At 40.4% G+C, this 20,824-nt stretch overlaps 1 protein-coding gene across 1 annotated transcript in view; it reads right to left on the reverse strand.

Annotated features, from left to right (window-relative positions):
* TRIM44 (tripartite motif containing 44) overlaps positions 1-20,541 on the reverse strand; it is a gene marked incomplete at both ends in the record, with an annotated part of 109,827 nt that extends 89,286 nt beyond the window's left edge. Inside the window, 2 exons of the mRNA XM_079708927.1 lie at positions 698-775; positions 19,870-20,541. Of these exons, the coding sequence (XP_079565053.1) occupies positions 698-775; positions 19,870-20,541 (750 nt within the window). The remainder of the gene's footprint in view (positions 1-697; positions 776-19,869) is intronic.
* Between the last annotated feature and the right edge of the window lie 283 nt (positions 20,542-20,824).

Here is a 20,824-nt window from a genome sequence, read left to right on the forward strand (position 1 = left end):
GCTTAAATCATTTCCCAGACCAGACTCCAGGTCATGAGGACAAAAGTATTCACAGTGGCAGCTGGCTCCCGTTAAGTGGCGGAGTGACAAGACGCTAGTACTGAACACCAACTGGATAGGCCTGAGCTTGTTCCAGTCCCCAGCATTAAGCTGATGGTACCTCTGATGCCTTTGGTTGGATTTAATGGACACAGAGGCCAGTGGTCTCGAAGGCCCGGTAAAAGATTAAAAATGCACTTGTCGGGCTTCCCTGGTGGTGCAGTGGTTGAGAGTCCGCCTGCCGATGCAGGGGACACGGGTTCGTGCCCCGGTCCGGGAGGATCCCACATGCCGCGGAGTGGCTGGGCCCGTGAGCCATGGCCGCTGAGCCTGCGCATCCAAAGCCTGTGCTCCGCAACGGGAGAGGCCACAACAGTGAGAGGCCCGCATACCGCAAAAAAATAAATAAATAAAAATGCACTTGTCTGCAGTTCAGAGAAAACAATGAACGATTGTGTGTTGTAAATCATAAAATAGAGAAGGGGAAAAATAGACGACTTATCTTTAGGCATGTTAGAACACTGCTTTTGATGGGCAGGCTTAATTAGATCTTGATGCAATGTTCAGATAGATCGTCATTAACATCCCTCAAATTTAGCTCAAGGAGAATGAAATACTTGGGGTACCAATATCCGATTAATTCCAAAACAATACTTACTTTAGGGTCTGAGCTCTTGAACTTTAACCTTTCCACCAACTCTATCATAGCCGCCTTCAGTCCGCCTGAATCTTTGCTCTAGAAGAAAGAAAAGTCAGGGGTCATTAGATAGCATTTTGTTGCTCTCTCGAACACAGACAGCATTTCATGGGACAGTGAAACGGAAGGCAATTTCTTCTTATCAGCCAAGAGGACTAAAGGGCCAAGGAAAGATGTGTTGCCCCTCTTCCTCTTCTCTATGGACAAAGAGGGTCAGGACATAAATTGCCCAGTGACCTGAGAGAACAATTGGAATGAAAATTAAATGCAATTTGTACAGGCTGACTCACTGCTTCATCTCAGGGCTCAACTGCACCAGTATTCGCAGAGGGCTGAGGCTTTGCAAAAGAGATTTCTATCTGGGATGTCTATTTTATGACCAAGTGATTTTTATTTTAAACTTCTACATCACAAATACAGAAGTATGCAATATTAAATATTCTCACAAAAATAAAAACAAAGAAAATTCCCCAAGATTTAACCCTAATTGGAAATGGTATTTCAGTGTATTCAGTTGAATACAGGTTTTTGAGTCAGAAATATAAGGTTTCAAATTTGGGGTCGGCATTAACTAGTTGACTAACATCAGGCAAATTACTGACTTTCTTGAAAACTTCTCCCACTTCGATAAAATGAGGATTATAAAAAGGGTTATATTGAAGCTTAATTGAAATGCTATTTGTAAAGGCGTTAGCACAGTATGTGGCACATAGTAAGCGCTCAATAAATGTCACCTATTATATTGTTGTTATTACTGCATTATAATGATTTAGACTAGCAAAATCCAACAGAAATGTAATGTAAGCCACAAATGCAAGCCACATATATAATTTTAAGTTTTTGAGTAGTCACAAAAATAAAAGGAAATTAATTTGAATACATTTTACTTAACTCAGTATATCCAATATTATCATTGCAACATGTAATTTCAACATGAGGTATTTTCTACATTTTTTTCATACTAGGTCTTTGAAATCTAGTGTGTATTTCACACTTACAGCCCAATTCAATTTGGACTTACCACATTTCAAGTGCACCAAAGCCATCTATGGCTAGTGACTACTGTACTGGTCAGCACAGATTCAAAGCAGAGACTAAAGCCACACTGCCTGGATTCAAGTCCCAAATCTACCACTAGATTTGTGTGACCTTAGGCAAATCACTTAGCCTCTCAGCGCCTCAATTTCCTTATAATATGAAGCTAATAATAGTACCCATTTCATAGGGTTGTAGAAAGACAAGATGAGCTCATATACATCAAGGTGCTTGGAACAGGGCCTGGCACATGTTAAAGACAATAGATGTATGAGACATATTTATTATTACTGTCTGTCTCCCTCACAATATTTTAAATTCCTTAAAGGTAAGAACTACACTTTTTATCTCTATCTGTGTTCAGCATCAAGAAGGTGTTCCAAAAAGTCTGCTGAACTAACGAATGAATGAATATGCAATCTTAAGATATGAATGCCCTTATAATAATACATGTGTGTAGCACAATGTAAAGTCACATGAATTAGTTTATTTTCTTATCTCAATTCCTTGGGGACAGGATAGGATAATCACTCTCATTCTACCAGTGTTGGAAAGGAGGTATGAGTAAGTAAAATGACTTGTCATTTTTATGGGTATGGGACAATAAATAAGCACAATATAAACAACTACTACAAATGTCTGTTCTTCAAAATTGGCCTCAGAATCAGTGATATAGTTTCCAAATTTGGGGGGGAAATTCCAATTCCTCCAAAACAGGACCTACTTAGTAAGACTCCATCATGTAGATTAAAACAGACTAAAGCCTAAATCCTTTTTTCCCCTCTAACCTCCTTTCTCTCCCAAGTCTACACAGTAAAAGTCTGATGTAACCTAAGACCGATATCTGCTTTAGATGTGCTCTCCAAACACAGCTTAGCTGACATTCCCATCCTAACTGTGGTTCTAAATTTTAATAATTTGTATTTTTAGTTTTACTTTTAAAATGATGACAACTTTCCAAATTTCTTCACCAATCGAAATCTTTCATCTCTGGTCTCACAGCAGACAGGTAGGAAAAGGAATCTGGAGGTCACACACCAGAGGAGTGCATGAGCCCCAAAGTACCTAAAAAAGGGTTAAATTGCCAGACACAATCCTGCTTTTATGAGATGATCAGACAATAAAGACTGTCTGGTGATATCATTCCTCTAACCTGCTTCTCATTGGCTGGAACAAGCAGGTCACTTGTCCCTGGAAAACTCTCTTCCCCCACATCCCAGCTGCCAGCACCCATTTTAAGCTCTTCAGCAAGAGCCTTTGATATATTATGACTTTCCCCCTGCTCTAGAGAACAGAAAGGAATGCACCAAACTGTGCCTTAAAACATTCAGAAGAGAAACAGGGCGACGAAGGAATCCCTAAGAAGCAGACAGCCTGTTTGCAGGCAGATGTGCCTCGTGTGGAGAGATAAGGGAACCCTTAGCCTTCTTTCATAAAAACAGTGTGTCAGCAGAATCCTTCCTCCTTTTTACAAAGCATCCGCAGCACTGCCTACACAGGGGAGTGACAGAGGAGAGGCAAAGAGACTCTTCCTTCAGGAAATTCACCCATACTACCTCCCCACCCCTCTCTGAGAATATTCTCAGAGATAACTGGGGTCTGTATTGAGCCAGCCTCTAAACGGGTGGTGAAAAAAACCTTCCCCAATGGCTTTTTAACCGCTCCCCCCTAAATAAGCAGTTGGTCAGAAGGGAGAGGGTCCTCTGGGCAGACCCTCCTCTGACAGCAGCAGGGCTGGGTAAGAGTACAAATGGACAACCCTGGCCCCAAAGCCACTTCCTTTCTTTTCTCACACCCCAGTCCCTTCCTGCACCTCAAGGAGCCTTGTACACAGATGTTCAAGCTAATACACCCAAGCTCTGGGCACACCTCTCTCAGTCACCTTGGCCACACCTGGGACCTACAAATGCGCATATCAGGGGTGGGGTCTAATGGTTTGGTCCATCTTTGGGAGGATGGGCTCAAAAGAGCCTCTGCAGGCCCTGGACGCAGGGTCAGGACATTTCATCAGGTAATTCTTGGGTCCTGGATACTTGGAGAGTGGTCTAGAAGGGGGCAGGCATGGCCAAAGGAAAGACCCTCAAAAGCATAGGGCAGGGGCACAGGGTTGTCTAGGTCTAAGGTGGTATTTGAGTATGAGTGTCCCTATACCATCGGGTAGTATCATGTTTTAGTTAATTATTTGTTTGCAGAGGGCAGTCATCAGTCAAAAGGTAACTGGAATAGATGATACTTTCAGACTTCCCTACTGTGGTGGAATGGAAGAGTTGCCTCTGAAACCTGTGTTCTAATTGAGAAGTTAGAAGAATTCTAACCTTGTAGACATTTGGTTCCATAAATGGCCAGATTAGGGGTTCCCTGGTGGCGCAATGGTTGAGAGTCCGCCTGCCGATGCAGGGGACACGGGTTCGTGCCCCGGTCCAGGAAGATCCCACATGCCGTGGAGCAGCTAGGCCCGTGAGCCATGGCCGCTGAGCCTGAGCGTCCGGAGCCTGTGCTCCGCAACGGGAGAGGCCACAACAGTGAGAGGCCTGCATACCGCAAAAAAAATAAATAAATAAATGGCCAGATTATACTACGTCAGTCCTTGGGGCAAGCACTGTGAGTGGTGAAGAAGAGAGATTCGCCTGATACTGCTCTTCCTCACCTCCATTCCACACAATGCATTCCAAGAACACAGAAGTTCAATGTGAGCCTATCTTGTTTATGTACCTCTTTCCTCCCCCAAGAAGAGTGTAGATTAAAACAAGACAAGTGCTATGTTGTGTAACACCCCTCAAAATTTGATCCATCTATGGAGATGGGGGATGCTTCATAAAAGCCAACTCCTAGGGATGAATCATAATAAAGCCAAAGAAAGGGCAAAATGCCTACATTTGAAGGTATTCTTTATTCTCCAAAGCACTTTCATATGCTCTTTCATTGGCATTTCACAATAAACCTAAAAAGTAGTGCATTCTCACTTCAGCTGAGAAAAATGGCTGGTGAAAATCAAATGAGAAACCCCCAAGTCACAGAGCCCATACACTGTTTAACTAGCATTACACAGTAACACAATAACTAAAAGGTAGTGTATTCACACCGTACAATAGAGAGAAATGGTTCTGTGGAAGTCAAATGATGTCCCCGAAATCACAGAGCTAGTCAGTAGCAAAACCAGGTACAAAAAGATCTAAATGAAAAAGATTTATAACATATACAAGAGAAGAGGTTGGTATCAAGAATAATGTGAAAATACGTAAGAGATTCCTATAAATAAGAAAAAGCCAAATAAGCACAAAAGAAATCCCAACGAAGGATATGAACGTAACAGAAATGTGAAACGGCTAATACACATATGAAAAGATGTAAAAGATGCTCTAACTTACTTGTAATTATCATATCATTTCTTATCCATCACATTGAAAAAAAAGTTTTGATTTGATAATACCGAGTGATGAGAGACTTTGGGCAGGTTGGGGATTTCCATATGTTGCTGATATAATATAATAAAGCTACTTTGAAATCACATGCCTAGCAAGTCCATTTTTCACTTTCTCCCCTTGAGAAGCACCGACATGGGCCAGGGAGGTATGAAAAAAAATATTTATTGCAGCACTGCTTGTAATACTGAAAAACGGGAAACATCCTGAACATCCATCAATAGTGGGTGGCCAAAATAAACTATGGAATTAACAAATGGGATCTGATATAGCAAATAAAAAGAATGAGACACCACATTGAATTTTTTAAAAGTTGCAAAACAATGCATACTATATCATTTATTAAAAAAATAAAACTATTCATTTTTATGGGTGATACATATGTATGTAAAAGACTAGAAAGCAGTGACTGGAGGGACTAGTAGTGGGAACAGTAGTAGGAAGAGTCTTACACATACTTAAATTTATTCCTATTATCTAATTAAGATTTAATATACAGAAAGGAAGGGAGGGAGGAAGAGAGGACAGATCTGGGGCTTCTGCTTCGAGCGTCTCTCTCCATGAGTTTGCCTAAGTATAAATACTGGGGCACTGTTCCCTTTGCGTGCAAACACGAACCAAAGGTATAAGAAAGGGTTCTCTACCCAGTATTCATGTATCTATTTCCGGGAGTTTGAAATCCCCAAAACTGTACACACAATTTGGAATGTACACACACTTTTCTATGAAAAGGGACTTGAGCGTTCCTCAAAGTCCCCAAAAAGTTTAACTTTCCTAGTGTAAAGGGCATTGCAAAAGAGAAAGGAGACTCAGGCTCCATTCCTACTCATTGCTATATGAGCTTGGAAAAGTCATTTTACATCTCTGAGTTTCTGTTTCTCAACCTGTAAATGAGGAAAATGGGCCAAATCAGAACCTACAGATTTGCAGGCTGCAGCCTACACAACTTTTGTTTTGTTGTGTTTTCAGAGTGTTGTCCCACACAGCATACTAGGAATTTTAAATTCATTGTTAACATTTAAAAACCAGGAGATACGACATAATAAAGATTTCCAGCTTCTTCTAAAAATCTGAAAGGTATGACTGTACTGGGCTCCCTCTCCCACATAGCAGCAACTAGCTGAAGCTGAGTAGCAACTACCCGCTTTAGGCAAGGCAAGCTCCCTCCAGTTTGCCATAGTTACCCTGGCTGGCTTCTCTCATTTACATTACCTTTCTGGTCCCTGTAGACATTTGAAGTTGCTACCCCTGGAAGAACTCCCTCTGAAAGTTTTCTGTCTCTAAGGGTCCTTGTATGTGAACACCAAGGAAGTTGGCATGTCTTTCTTCAAAGGGGTTCAGAATACCTCATAAACACATGTCCATCCATTCACTCCAAAACACAGAAATAATACAGCTCATTCTAATGCAAACATTCTTTGAAAATGGGCAAGAGGCAGAAACAAAGGTGGAATATGGTAGGTAAAAGGGACATCAGAATAAGTATTTCTTGACAACCAGTCTCTGTACTTTGATGGGAGTCAGACTAGTCTAATGCCAATAACCAGCTGGGCACCAAAAGAAAAGTCATGTGTCAGTAGACATGTAAGTGTAAATCACTTAATATCCTAAACTGGTTCCTAAATATTGAATTCTGTATTATAAAGAATCAGAAGATGCTGAGTTCAGAAAGAATACTGGCTGCCTATTTTGGTTTTTTCCTATCCCACTAGCCTTGTGTTGGTACCATACTTTAAAAAAAAAAAATCTATCCAACTTTCTATCATTTTTACGAAAAGGTTTTGTTTGGGAGAAACAGTGGAAAAGGATTGGGAGATAGAATATGTAAGAAGTTCTCCTAAGGAATCCAATCAGAAAGCAAAGCCCTGACAAAAGGAAATGAAACTGAATTTTAGTACGCCATAAAATTTTAGTTTCACCGCGCCATGTCCAAAAATTCTTTACTATCTTCTTCACATGACTTGATTTTCCAACTCCAAATCCACTCCTATGTTAGGCAACCACCTTTATATAGTTGCTCAGATCCAAAATAATTTCTGGGCCTGAGCAAACCTACCCCCAAGTCTTTTCAGACCTAACTCTAAAACACAGGCCAAGTCCAACTACTCTTCACCATCTCCACTACTCCCTGTTTGGTCCTAATCCAAGGAGCATCACCACTCCCACTCGCCTACCTTACATTCCATTCTCCACACAGGCACCAGAGGGAAATTTTAAGAACGTGAATCAGATCACCCATTCTCCTGCTTAAACAGTCTATGGCTACTCAGAAGGAAATCCAAAATCTTTACCATGGCCTACTTGACAGTCTGACCTCATCTACTACCCCCTACCTGGAACCCTGACTCATTATCCTCCAGCCACCTTTTTTATCCTCAGTAAGCCTATTCCATCTCAGAGCTTCTACACTCGCTTACCTCCTCCATTCAGATCACTATGCCACCAGATCTTCCCACCACTGGCTCTAACTATACCCAGTCCTTGTCAGATCCTTAAACAGCCTCTCTCTCATTCCCCATTCCAGTCACTCTCTTTCTCCTTCCCCTAGTTTGTTATTCATGGCATTTATCATTATTTAAAATGTTACTTACTGTTTAACTTGCTTGTGTCTGTTTTGCTCTTACAACAAAAGCTCCATGAGACCAGTACTTAGAATTGTTCACTGTTAAATTCCCTACAGCCCCAAATACTCCACCTGACTGAAAGAATAGATCAAAGGAAAAAAACACCATGCCACTAATTTCAAACAATATAGAAAAATATCTTAACGAAACTGTACCTCAAAGAATTGTGGTAAAAATTAAATGACATAATACGTAGGAAGTTTATAGCACAGAACCTGGTACCTACTAAGTTCTCAATCAATTTTAGTTATCATTGTTGTTATTGTTATTATTAAGTGATTAACAGCCTATTGCGTGACTGACTACTAAGTATCAAGTACTGCGCTAGAGGAGTGCTGAATGGAAAAAAATGAACAAAACAATCTGATACCAATCAAAATACTCTGTAAAATATCTAGGAAGAAAAATCCAGATGGAAGGGAAAGAATAGTTTTAATAGTCTGACTAGAATATTCATAAAGTATCTACTAAATACCTTCATTGAGATAATAAACATCAGAAGATTGTGTCAGTACAACTTAGAAAGGTTAAATGTAAGTGGGAATAATTAAGAGTAGAGGCTAAATGGGATGGTGGAATGAAAATGTACTTTGGGGTTAGACCTGGATTCAAATCCTAATCCTTCCACTTATAAACTAGGTGAACTTCCACAAAGCTCAACCTCTCTGAGTATCAGTTTTCTCATCTGTAAAATGAGAAACAGAATAACACAGGTTATTGTGGGAGTTACATTGAGATCAACTGAAATAATGAGGTGAAAAGCACCTGACCTAAAGCCACTTAATAATTATTATCATTCTTCTAATCTCGGGAAAGAGCCTCAAAATTCAACAGCAGATAAGAGTTTCTAGACTCTCTTAGTTTTATAACCTCAGCTAAAAGCTAGCATTTCCATTCTTCACACACATGAAGTCAGAGTCTTTCACTCAACACAGGTTACCCTGCCATGGTTCACAGAGACCCAAAGAACAGGGTGGACAACAGTAGGGGTGCCTCTAACCTTTCCCCCGCGACTGCCTACCGGAAAGAAAATGGAGGCTATTTTCTAACTAGAAAGTAAAGGGTGTACTGCCCCTGCCTCCTCTCCACTTCTAAAAAAATTTCCTACAGTTCAGAATGTAAAACAGAATTTAAAGAGGACAACCAGCAAGACTTGTGAACCTAAAATTAGACATACCAGCTGTGTTTTGGTTAGCTAGTGCACATGGCACCAGCAGGACACTGAAATATACAGGAGCCTCTTCTCTGAAGACAAGTTTTTCACCAGCCTATCTACCCACCAGCATAGAGCAGGCAGAAGGAACAGAAGGAGAGGGGGCTGAACAGTGTTCACCGAAAGAAACTTGGTGTCCGAACTTCTACTTCTGCCAGACTACCTGGTCTGGAATTGAACGCAGAATAGAACCTTAGTTGACTCTGTAAGGATAATAAGAGTAAGAGTCACTAATTGCTGAGGGATTGTTATATTCCAGGCACTGTGCTAAGCTCTTTACATGTATCATCTTGTTTGTTCTTCACTACAACCCAAAAAGGAGAAATAATTATTATGCCCTTGTTACAGATGAGGAAACCAAGATTCAGAGAGACTGAGTGAATTCTCCAACATGACACAGGTAATAAGTAGCAGAGCCAGGATTCAAACCCATAGACTGCAAAGCCAATTAAGGCAAGACTGCTTGGTCTTCATATTCATTCTCCCAATTTTTCCTTAGTAAGAGACTCCAGTTTTAGCTGGACACACCATGGCCTGAAGAAAAGACTGTTTCCCATCCTCCCTTGCAACTAGATAAGGCCATGGGACTGAACTCCGGCCAATGAAACATAAGCAGCAATGCGTGCAACTTCTGGAGGGTTCTCTTAAAGTAAAGGGGTGTTCCCATCTTCACTCTCCCGTACCTGCTATCCTGGAACTCAGATGTACTGGCTGGACCTCCAGGAGTCATCTTGGTCCATGACAAGGACCATACCCTAAGGATAGCAGAGCAGAGGTAGAAAGAGCCTAGATTCCTAATAACTGCATGGTTCCTCTATACCAGCTTTGGACTGCCTACATCCTTCTATACAAGAGAAAATAAAACATCCACCTTGTTTGAGCTGCTGTTATTTTGGATTTTTCCAAATTATTTCATTATTTCAGATGCAGTTGAACTTAATGTAAACACTGATATAGTAAATCACTATGCAACACTCTCTCTTTCAGTTCTTCATTGATGCCCTGTGACTATTTGAGATTATTATACTTCATATCATACATTTACCAAATATTTCATGTACATCTACTCTCCAACAGGCACTGTGCTAGGTGCTGGGAACACAAAGATGTGTAACATACAGTCCTAACCCCAGAAGAAGAGTTTATGACCGACGCAAGACAGAGACATGGTGGGAAGAAATAATACTGATGTAGTACACTGTATTTAATGCTATAATAGTACAGGCTATTGCTATGGGAACACAGAGGACAGCTGCCTAACACTCTATCATATCTACCTGGTAAAATCCTATCTATCTTTGAAGGCCCACCTCAAATACCACTTCCTCTAAGAAATCTTTCCTGATTCCATGCCTCCAGCTGAAAATAACTTCTCTTTTCTCTGAGTCCCCATGACATACTATTTGTACCTCTCTTCTAGTATTTATATGCAAATAAGCATGTGAAAAGACTATAAGCTTCCTGATGTCAGGCATCTTTCTTTATCAATATCCGTCATGCAGCACACATTAAGTACTCAAAAACTATTCACATAAATAAAATTAACTTAAAAACACCAGTTTTTGGCAAAAAAACTAACTATATGCTATAGTTTGGATATAGTATAATGCTTTCTCTAATATCCTATTGAAGTTAAAAGCAGATTGCTCTGCTACCCGATCAAAAACTAGCTAAATACATTTGAAGTGAGCTTAATTTATAATTAAATGTTCAACAAGAATAATTTAGCACACCACAATGTACATCAGTCATTGCCTATATGGTTACTTGCCATAAATTATAGACTGAGCACTTAGAATATCTGGAAGATTTTGCTTGGTTGGTTTCATTTTTTTTCATTCTTGATTCATTTTTGACATCTGAAAAGGGCATCAATACTGATTTTTTTTATCCCCCAATGTCATGTTGGCTTGATCCCTATCATAGTCACACACACACCCACAAACAAGACTCTCATCTCTACCCCACATATCCGCACTGAAGTTTTTGTTTTACCCCTTCTTGGTCTGTACTCTGTCTTCTCTTCTGAGAGGTCCATTAGTCTCTGTGCTCCTTCCTGCCGCACAACAAATTTACTCCCTGGCTCTGGATACTAAAACCCACAACAGGAACAGGAGCATGAAACTGAGCTAGCTATCCCAGATTGAACTGTAACTTCAAGCAGAAGACACACTGAGCACTGACACTGACAGATCTCTGGCTTCTCAGTTTGGGTCCGATGCAAGGGAAAAGAAAAGGTGGGTGTTATCAGTGGACAGCAGGGCAACCTCCATGTTGTGGGCTGTGGTCAAGAAAAAGTGGTGCCACAGGCACATAGTCCTTTATCCCCAGAGGGGCTTAAGAATAATACACCTACTGCATCGGCAACCTTACCCTGAAAAGCAGTCACCTAATAGTACAATATGCCTATTAAACTATTAATCTATTCTGATTGAAAGGTTGCGGAAGAGGAAAAAGAGGTCCCTGGATTCTTGGGAGAGAGAGCAGGGAAAGTTTGGACCTTTTCTCTCAACAATTCTCTTGACAGTGTGTACCCTTAATTCTGTGGTCTTCCTCGTAAAAACAGTAACTCCAGTCTAACCATAACATGAAAAGAAGATAAATCTCAATAGAAAGACATTCTATAAAATACCTGATCATCCCCAAAGATTTTGATTTAAGGCTGGGGTGAGGCCAATCACAGGTATTTTCTAAAGAATCTCCCTCCACAGGTGATTCCAAAATGTGGCAACAAGGTGAGAAACACACTGTTTACTTTGTTAACCTACTTCCCACTCCTCTTTCATTCCAATATACTCCATAGTGACCTTTCTGCTGTCCCTCCAACACCCCAAGTTCACCCCTACCTTAGAGCCTTTGCATTCACCATTCTTCCCGCCTTAACCACTCTTCTCCCAGACTTTTTCTTAATTCTTAGATTATAAACTGTAATTTTAATAACGAAGATTGTGGGAAGAGTCCACGTCCCTAACTGAACACAATTAAATGACTCTTCCCCTCCACTTAACCCTGCAGAAGCCCTCCAGGCTCTCTTTAATGAAGTGCCATCACCATGAACGCTGAATCCCCTGAAAAACGGAGCTATTGTCAAAGAGATCCCCATAAGCTCATATTCCCTCCATAGAGTAGTATTTTCACCTGTGTTAACAGCACATTACAATTGCTAGAACTACACTACTCCTCTCACTTCAAGAGCCAGCTAATTCCTTTATGAAGAGTCCTATGAACCAAACCGATCATCTCTGCTATGAATCACTGGACTTTATGCAAAAAGCACTGAGTGGTAACACAACAGGAGGTTTTCTCTAGATCTCTGCAAGATCTCATAATTCAGGTCTCTGCCTTAATGTCACATGCTCAGAGACGCCTTCCATGACTACCTGGTCAGAAAGTAACTCCCTCCTGCCCTCCTGCCACACCACTCACTCGGGTACACACTACCATCCAAATTTACTCTACCTTATCTCTCTCCCCAGCTAAAGGGTAAAAGCTAGGGCCCTGTCTGTCCTCTTCACTGCATACGTCCCAGACTTATTACAGGTAAAGAAAGTACACTTTGAAGAGTAGACTGAGACGGAGAATCCCAGACCGGCAGCCCTCACTTTAACTTTCCATCAACCATTTGTGGCAGTTTCAATCATTCCCTTTACCTTAGTCTTAGCTTTTGTCTTATTCTATACAAATAAATAAGACACAGACTGAACCACTGTGTAGACAGAGCTTCATGGTTTTATTAGAAGGTACTCCAAATCCTTTCAGTCAAGAAGAATAAAAACATAAATAGGGACATTACAGCAGACATTCCACCTTCTGCCTCCCTGCCGGAGCTGCTTATAAGCTGAGCACAGAGCCAGAGCCACCGGCCATTACAAGACACAGCAGCGGCATACCCCCGTCTCCAGCCCCTCCAGAGTCACAGCTGTCCCGAGCATATGCTTGTACCCTCCCGACCGCCCAGCCACTAGAGCCCCCTCGCTGGGGCGCCCCTGCAGTTGTTCCCACTGTCACTTAACCAAACATTCTTCTTCCCAAATACCCATCTTAAAGACACACTCAAGGGCAAAGGGAGTGGCTTCAAAACTTTGGGATCTGTCCATAACAAAGCCATGTTAAGAACTCCACAGATGCTTATAAGTACTTGCAGAACTCTGCCAATCATTTCTCCCTTTGCCATTTTATAAGACTCCACCTTTTCTTCAGGTGATCTTAGAGTGAACGAGACAAGTGTTTTTCAAACTACAGAACGTGACCCGTTAGGGTGCAATGAAATCAATTTATTGGGAGAATCCAGAAATTTTTTTGAACAGAATAGAATACAAACAGAACACATCATATGCAATAAGGTTAACAGTGCTCCGTTTGAGTTAAAGCATGTGTGTGTGCGTGTGTGTGTGTAAACTAGACCACAATGTAAACTGTATTTCCCCTACTGTAGGTTATGTTCAAAATAATTTTTTAAATTACTGGTCTAGAGTTCTGAATACATGTAATTGCACTTATATTACTCAACAAAATGATTCATTAAATATAGCTATGAATGCAAATTCTCTTGACAGCTTAAGAATTTTCATATAAAAATATCCATGAACCAGATCAAGCTCCTTTGTCAGACCCAATGACCCATTTTCAGAACCAGAAATACGGTCACAATAAGAGAAACCTGCATATCTGAGAAGAGAGTTTATGAACCAGATGTGAGGTCATAATATGGGCTGTGTAACTATATTCCTATGATAAAGCTGGAGCACAGGCTCAATTCAAATCTGGACCCAAAGGATCCTTTGGAGACCAAATGCTCTGGAGCCAAACTGGAAAAACAGCACAAGAGGAAAGGTAGGACTTTAAAAGTCACTTCAGTGATTAGGGTTAAACTTATCCCTTCAAGGTGTTCACCTTAGTCCTTGAGGCATTAGCCTTCACATAGCCTCTGCTCGGATCCCCTCTTTCTGTACAGTTACCCTGGTTTTCTGTCCATTCTGGCCCACTCTGAAGTGTGCTTTACTCTAGCCCTCGCCAACAATTTGGGCTTCTACCACCAATATTAGCCACTCACAGCCCGGTTTGGCACTGAGATATCAAAACATATATTGTTCAAATCCCTCTCAACTCTAAACTTGTGCATTTAACTAGACTCCTCCTATTATTAATAATAAAAACAACAGCTAACATTTAAAGAGCACTTACAATGTGTTAAGCATTGTTAAAGTGTTACCACAAACTAAGTTATTTTATTCTCACAAAAACACTACTTGATTTCTTAACTTTATACCCATTTTAGAGATACAGAAACAAGGCCAAACTGTTAAATAACTTGTCCAAGGTCAAAAAGCAAGCAGCAGAGCTAGGATACTTCCTGTTCCTCTCTAATCCCACACTGTGTTTTATTTTTTCTTTATTAACAGTTATTACATGTTTATTTGAGCATTTGTTGTTCTCTATTTCCTTCCAACACAATGTATACTCCAGTAGAAGCAGGGACTTCTTCCATTTTGCTATATTCTCAATGCTTAGAAAGCACCTGCCCTTGGCCAATGCTCAATAAATACTTGGTGAATGAATGAATGAATGCAGTATAACAAAGATCCTCTTCTCTCACCATCATCATGCCAAGCCACTTTTAATATTCCAAGAGACCTACTTTCTTGTCACTGCCCTCAAAATATATGAAACCAGAGGTGAAATGAAACTAATTAAAGCTACAAACAAGCTCTAACCAAGTTCAAATTTTTATTGAATAAAAACGATCAGCCCTTTATCCTAGCTGCCTAACAGAGCAAATGGTATGCCCTTTCTGAGGGGGAAAAATATGACTCTAGGGTCTACAGTTCTTTTAAACACAATGTCTGGTATCGAATGAAAAATTATGAGATGAGAATAATCATGAAAATGCGGCATATAATCAAGAATCAGATCCCAAAAGATAAAGAGAAATGGATCTTTAAAAAAAATAACCAAACAGGCATTCTATAGTTGAAAAACACAATATCATAAATTAAGAATTTAATGACTCACACTCACTAGAGTATTTACAGCTAAAATGAATAAATAAATAGGCAGATCTATGGTGTGATTTCCAAGACATGCTGATAAGTGAAAAAAGCAAAACATAAAAGAGAATTTACATTGCCCCAAAACCCACAATTCCAGTTTCACCGTGAGAAAAACATCAGACTAATCCAAACTGAGAGACAGTCTACCAAATACCTGACTGGCACTCCTCAAAACTATCATGATCATCGAAAACAAGCAAATGTAATATGGCCAGAGGACCCTGGTACAGAAATCATTAGAGGAAAAACTGGTGAACATCTAATAAGGTCTATAGTTTAAGTAATACTGTTCCAATGTTAACATAAGCAGAGTATAGGAAACAGCTCTATTGATCTGAGTACATTTACCGATCACAAGAAACTGGGATGTGCATTTGATAATAGGCAGCAAGTGAGGTGGGCAGGAGGAAAGAAGATAAAAGAAAGCAAAGCCTACAGCATGCTCAGAGTGGGACATTTAAAGGAGGCCCTTTCCATACAGACTTTTGACCCTCCTACCCCTGCCAAAGAGTAAAATCCTAGAGTAAAGACAAACTAAAGTTGCCGCTATCTCACCCTCCAAAGAGGAGTGTGGGGACCCATGCCTTGGAGCCTAACAAAACAGGGTGGGGGGGGGATGGGGTACAGGACAGGATGAAAGAAATTCTTTAAGAGGCTGTAAATTTGGGCAGGCACCTCCTGTTCCAAGAAATCTCTCATGCAATTAATTTAGTTTAAGGGGGTCCTAAACAAGCTGTACACTTAGACCTTATCAGAAGCAAACTCAAATCCTCTTTCGAAGACTACAGCTTCAGGCCAAGGCTTGGGAAATCCCCACAAATAATTTTTCAAAGGCAATGAAAAGCTACTCGAACATAACAAGCACAAAAGGAAAGAAAGAAAGCTAAAAAACACCTCAAAAGCAATAGCTAGCAGAGAAAGATCTATAAAGTCCTCAAATTCTGGAATTATCAGTGACAGATTATAAATCAACATGCTTACTGTTCTTAAAGGAATAAAGAGGATAGCTACACCATGAAAAAAGATAACAAGAGAATATGATTCACAAATCTATACTAGTACATTTGAAAATTTAGACAAAATGGACAAACTTCTAGGAAAATGTAACTTATCAAAATTGACTTAAGGAAAAATACATAACCTGGACAGACCTATAACCACCAAATAAATTAAATCCACAGTCAATGGATTGGATACAAAACAAATGTATCCAATGTTGGATACAAAACAACAAAATTAATTCTCTCTCTCTTTTCAGATCCAGATGGTTTCCATGGTCAGTTCTACCAATCATTCTAGGAAGAAATATTCCAATCTTATATAATACACTTCCAGAGCATTTAAAGAGAGAGGAAATACATGAGAAGCAATACTTCCTGACTCATACTATGAAGCCAACATAACCTTGATAGCAAAATCTCATGAGGACGCTACAAGAAAGGAAATTTACAAGTTAATTTCTCCCATAAATATGAATGAAAAAATCCTACATAAATTATTAATAAACTAAATTCAGAAACATTAGGATACTTCATCACAACCAAGTTGAGTTTCTCCCAGAAATGCCAGGTTGTTTTAACTGTAAAATATACTAATGAAGAGATGGAAATAAGACCATATATATGTACACACCTGTATTTGTAAAAACAAACACTTGAACGATAAGCAAAAAGCTAATAAAAGTGGTTACCAAAGGTGAAAAAGAGGCTTTTGAAACATGTGAACATAATACTGATTTTTAAATTTAATTTAATAAGTATATCAATTAATGTAATTCACATTAATAAAAGAGTAAAATCACACGAACATGCAACAGATGCAGAAAAAGCATTTGATAAAATTCAATATCCATTCAATATTAAGAAAAACTCTTAACAAACTGGGACTAGAAGGGAACTTTCTTAATCTAATGAAATATATCTGTGGGAAAAAAAACCCACTAGCACACTTGTGAAATGTTATGAATTACCCCTCAATTAAGAACAAGGCACAAATATTCACTATCCCTTCTATTCAACATTATACTGGAGGTCCTATCCAAAGCATTAAGGCAAGGAAAAAAAAAAAAAAAAAAACCAAACAGGCATAAGGACTGAAAAGATACAAAAGCTTTCCCTCTTGCAAATAATATGATCATGTGTGTAGAACAAATTTACAGATTATTAGAATATGTAAGACAGTTTAATATGAAAATATATGAAAGTTAATCATATTCCTATATACAATTAGAAAACAAAAATTAAAAACATTTTTTACAATACTATAAAACTGTAAGTATCCAGGAATAAATTACACAATGATGTACAAGATCTTTCAGAAAAAAAAAATTACAAAACTTTATTGTGAGGCAATACAAAAGACCTAAATAAATGGATCAGAAGGCTTCATTTTGTAATGGTATTAATTCTTCATATATTGGTTTATAATTTCAATACAAAACAACAAAAAAAAAGTCCTGCAGGTTTGTTTTTTTTCTTAATACAGAACTTCATGATATGATTCTAGGAAATGTAAAAGGCCAAGGCTGGCTGAGACACTCTTCTAGAAGAACAGAGTGGACAGACTTGCTCTACCAGATATTAAGACATGTTACAAACCTATGGTAACTGAGAAAACATGTAGCTCATACAGGAGCATACTAACAGATCAATGGTATAAAATACAAGAGCCAAGAAACACATCATACACATATGGGCACTTGATATATGACTGGTGACATAGATCAGTACAGAAAGGATAGGCTTTTCAATAAATGCTGCTAGAGCAACTGGCTATCTGTACAGGGTAAAAAATTAAACTAAGCCCCTACCTCCACTACCCAAAAATCAATACTAAGTGGAACAAGACACAAAAAGCACTAATAATAAAGAAAGTTATTGATAAATTCTACTACAATAAAATGAAGAACTTCTCTGTTCAAGGCACAATTTTTTAAAAAAGAAAAAGGAAAAACAGAGTAGAAGATATTTGTAACCCATATCAACCACAGTCAAAAATATAAATATAAAAACTCCTGTAAATTAATGAGAAAAAGACAACCCAAATGAAACATGAGTAAAAGACCTGAATGAGTACTTCACAAAAGAAGAAATACAAAAGATACTCAAAGTCATCAGCGACCAGAGGAATGCAAATTTAAACCACAAGAAGATACCATTACATATCCATATGACTGACAAAAACTAAAAATTCTGTAATAACAAGTGTTGGTGAAAATGCTGAGCAAAAGGAACTCTCTTACACTTTTCATGGCAATGCAAATTGGTACAATCACTTTGGAAAACAGTTGGCAACATCTAATATTATTGAAGATACGCACAGTGTGTGACCCAACAATCACGCTCCTAGGTTTATATTCCATTTAAATGTACGCAGATGTGCAGCAGGAAATAAGAACAAGAATGTTTATAGCAACACTGTTTATAATAACTAGAAGTTCCAGAATCTGGAAATCAAATGTTCACCCTTGACAGAATAGGTAACTTGTGGCATATTTATAAAATGGAATTCTATACAACAATGAATATGGACAAACCACAGCCACTCACTGGAAGAATCTCACAAACACAGTGTTGAAAAAATAAAGCAAAACCCAAAAGAATGCACGATAACAATACAATATCAATCATGTCAAGTTCAAATAAGGTTAGAAATACATAAATATGTGGTAAAAGTATAAAGATAAGCAAGGATATTATTACCACAAAAGTCAGGATAATGGTTACCTATGGAAAAAGGAGATGGTTATAACTAGAAAATTATAAAAAGGTCATGGGGCTTCAATATTGCTCCTAATATTCTATTTCTTAATCTGGGTGGAGGTTACATTATTATTTGCTTTATAGTTATTTGTTAGACTGTGCGTATATTTTTACACACTTTGAGTGTGCATTTTACTATAAAAAAGGGGAAAATCTTAATATAGGGGATTTTCATTATCAAAATATTTGTTATCCCAGTGCCAGCAACTGCAAGGTTGCTTCAGGAAACAAAAGATGTCATAATGACAACAATAACTAATGAACTGATCACTCAAACTTTCCTGCCTGGTTAACTCCAGCTGTCTCTCTCACTGATTGTAAATATCCACAATATAAATAAAAAGCAAATCATCTGCAAATTCATTCATTCAACAAATATTTATCAATATTTGTAAGATTTCCATACACTGTCCTAGGGGACCAGCAAGGTTCAAGATAAAGGCCCTGCCCTCCTGCAAAAGATAGAGGACCAGGGAACACCCACTCCCATCCCAATTTTGCCTCCACCTTCTCACCCGCCTTTCCAAACAACTACCAAACATGAAGAACCTAAAAGGAACTCAGGGGCACACATGAAATTATCACCAAAACCACAACCTCAGGGAGTCTTTTCACTATAGAGGAACCACCTGCTTGGATTCATATGGCGAAACCATGGTTTACCAATTCCTTGTCAAGAGCCTTAACCAGTCTCAACAATGAAGATGTTGTGGGAATAGGCTTAAGTGGAGTCAAAATCCCAAGGAATGCTTTACCTGGGATACGGAGACCAGAGGCTTATAATTTTCCAGAAATTGTAAACTAGGTTTTGCGTGTACATTTATTTTCCTAGGGTCAGAGTCCAGAACTTTCATCTTACTCTCAAAGGACTTCAATCAAAAAGGGTCAACAATCACTGCTCCCAACAAGATGAACAGACCAGCTTTTTAGGGACATGGTGAAAGTTAATGTGGCCACAGGGAGGCCACCTGAGTTGAAACCCAGGTGTCCTGACCTCCTGGCCTATGCTCTGAATGACCAATACTTACTCTTAGTTCTTCGAAGGCTTCGTCTAGGGTGGACAGCTGGTGGCCCTGGTGTGCCCCAATGACTGGGCACAGGACACAGATGAGCTGCTTATCTTCCTGGCAATAGGTACTCAAATCGAGCCCATGGTCCGGACACTTCCTCTTGGCCACTCTCTCCGCTTCCATTTCTATTTCTGGATCAAATTCGCTTTCTGCCTCAGTTTCTCCCTCCGCCTCCGATTCTCCTTCCTCCTGGTTGTCTTCCTCTGCTTCGCTCTCTTGCTCATCCTCCATTTCTTCCTCACTGTCTTCCTCACTCTCTTCATCACTCTCGTCTTCGCTCTCCTCCTCCGTCTGACTCTCTTCTTCGGACTCACAGTCTTCCTCGGACTCGCTCTCTTCCCCGGCCTCGCTTTCTAGGGCCTTCTCGTTCTCTACCTGGGCCTCGACTTCTTCCTCTCCCGCCCCATCCCCCCGGGCTCCCGGGGTCCAGGCCTGGGCGGCTCCGTGGACGTACTCGGCCAGGTGGTGCCGGGGGAACTTCTGCCCGTGCATCTCCGCATGGCGACGGCAGTAGCAGAAGCCGCATTCCTGGCACACTTCCTCGGCTCCCGGAGCCTCGTCGGGCTCGCACTCATCACACGTGCCGTCGTGCGGCAGCTCCTCGAAGGCCGCGCCCCCTCCGGAGGCCATGTGGGAGCTGTGCCGCGGCCCGGGTCTCCGGGCTTCAGAGCTCGCCGCCTGGCCTCGGCGCGGCCTCCTCTCCACCCGGGGCCCGTCCCGCAGACTGGCCGCGCCGTGTCCCGCAGCCTCGGCGCCGCTGCCGCCTGTTCCCAGCAGCCCGCCCCCAGCCCAGGAGCACAGGGTACCCCCGCCGGCTCGGCAGCCTGGCGGCCGCTGCGCTTCCTCCGGCGTTCCGGGCACTTCCGGCGCAGCCGCCCAGCGCCCCCGTCGGCCCCTGCGCCGCGCCGCCCGC

The sequence above is a fragment of the Hyperoodon ampullatus genome (genome assembly GCF_949752795.1).
Source record: "Hyperoodon ampullatus genome assembly, chromosome: 7".
NCBI classification, from domain to species: Eukaryota; Metazoa; Chordata; class Mammalia; order Artiodactyla; family Ziphiidae; genus Hyperoodon; species Hyperoodon ampullatus.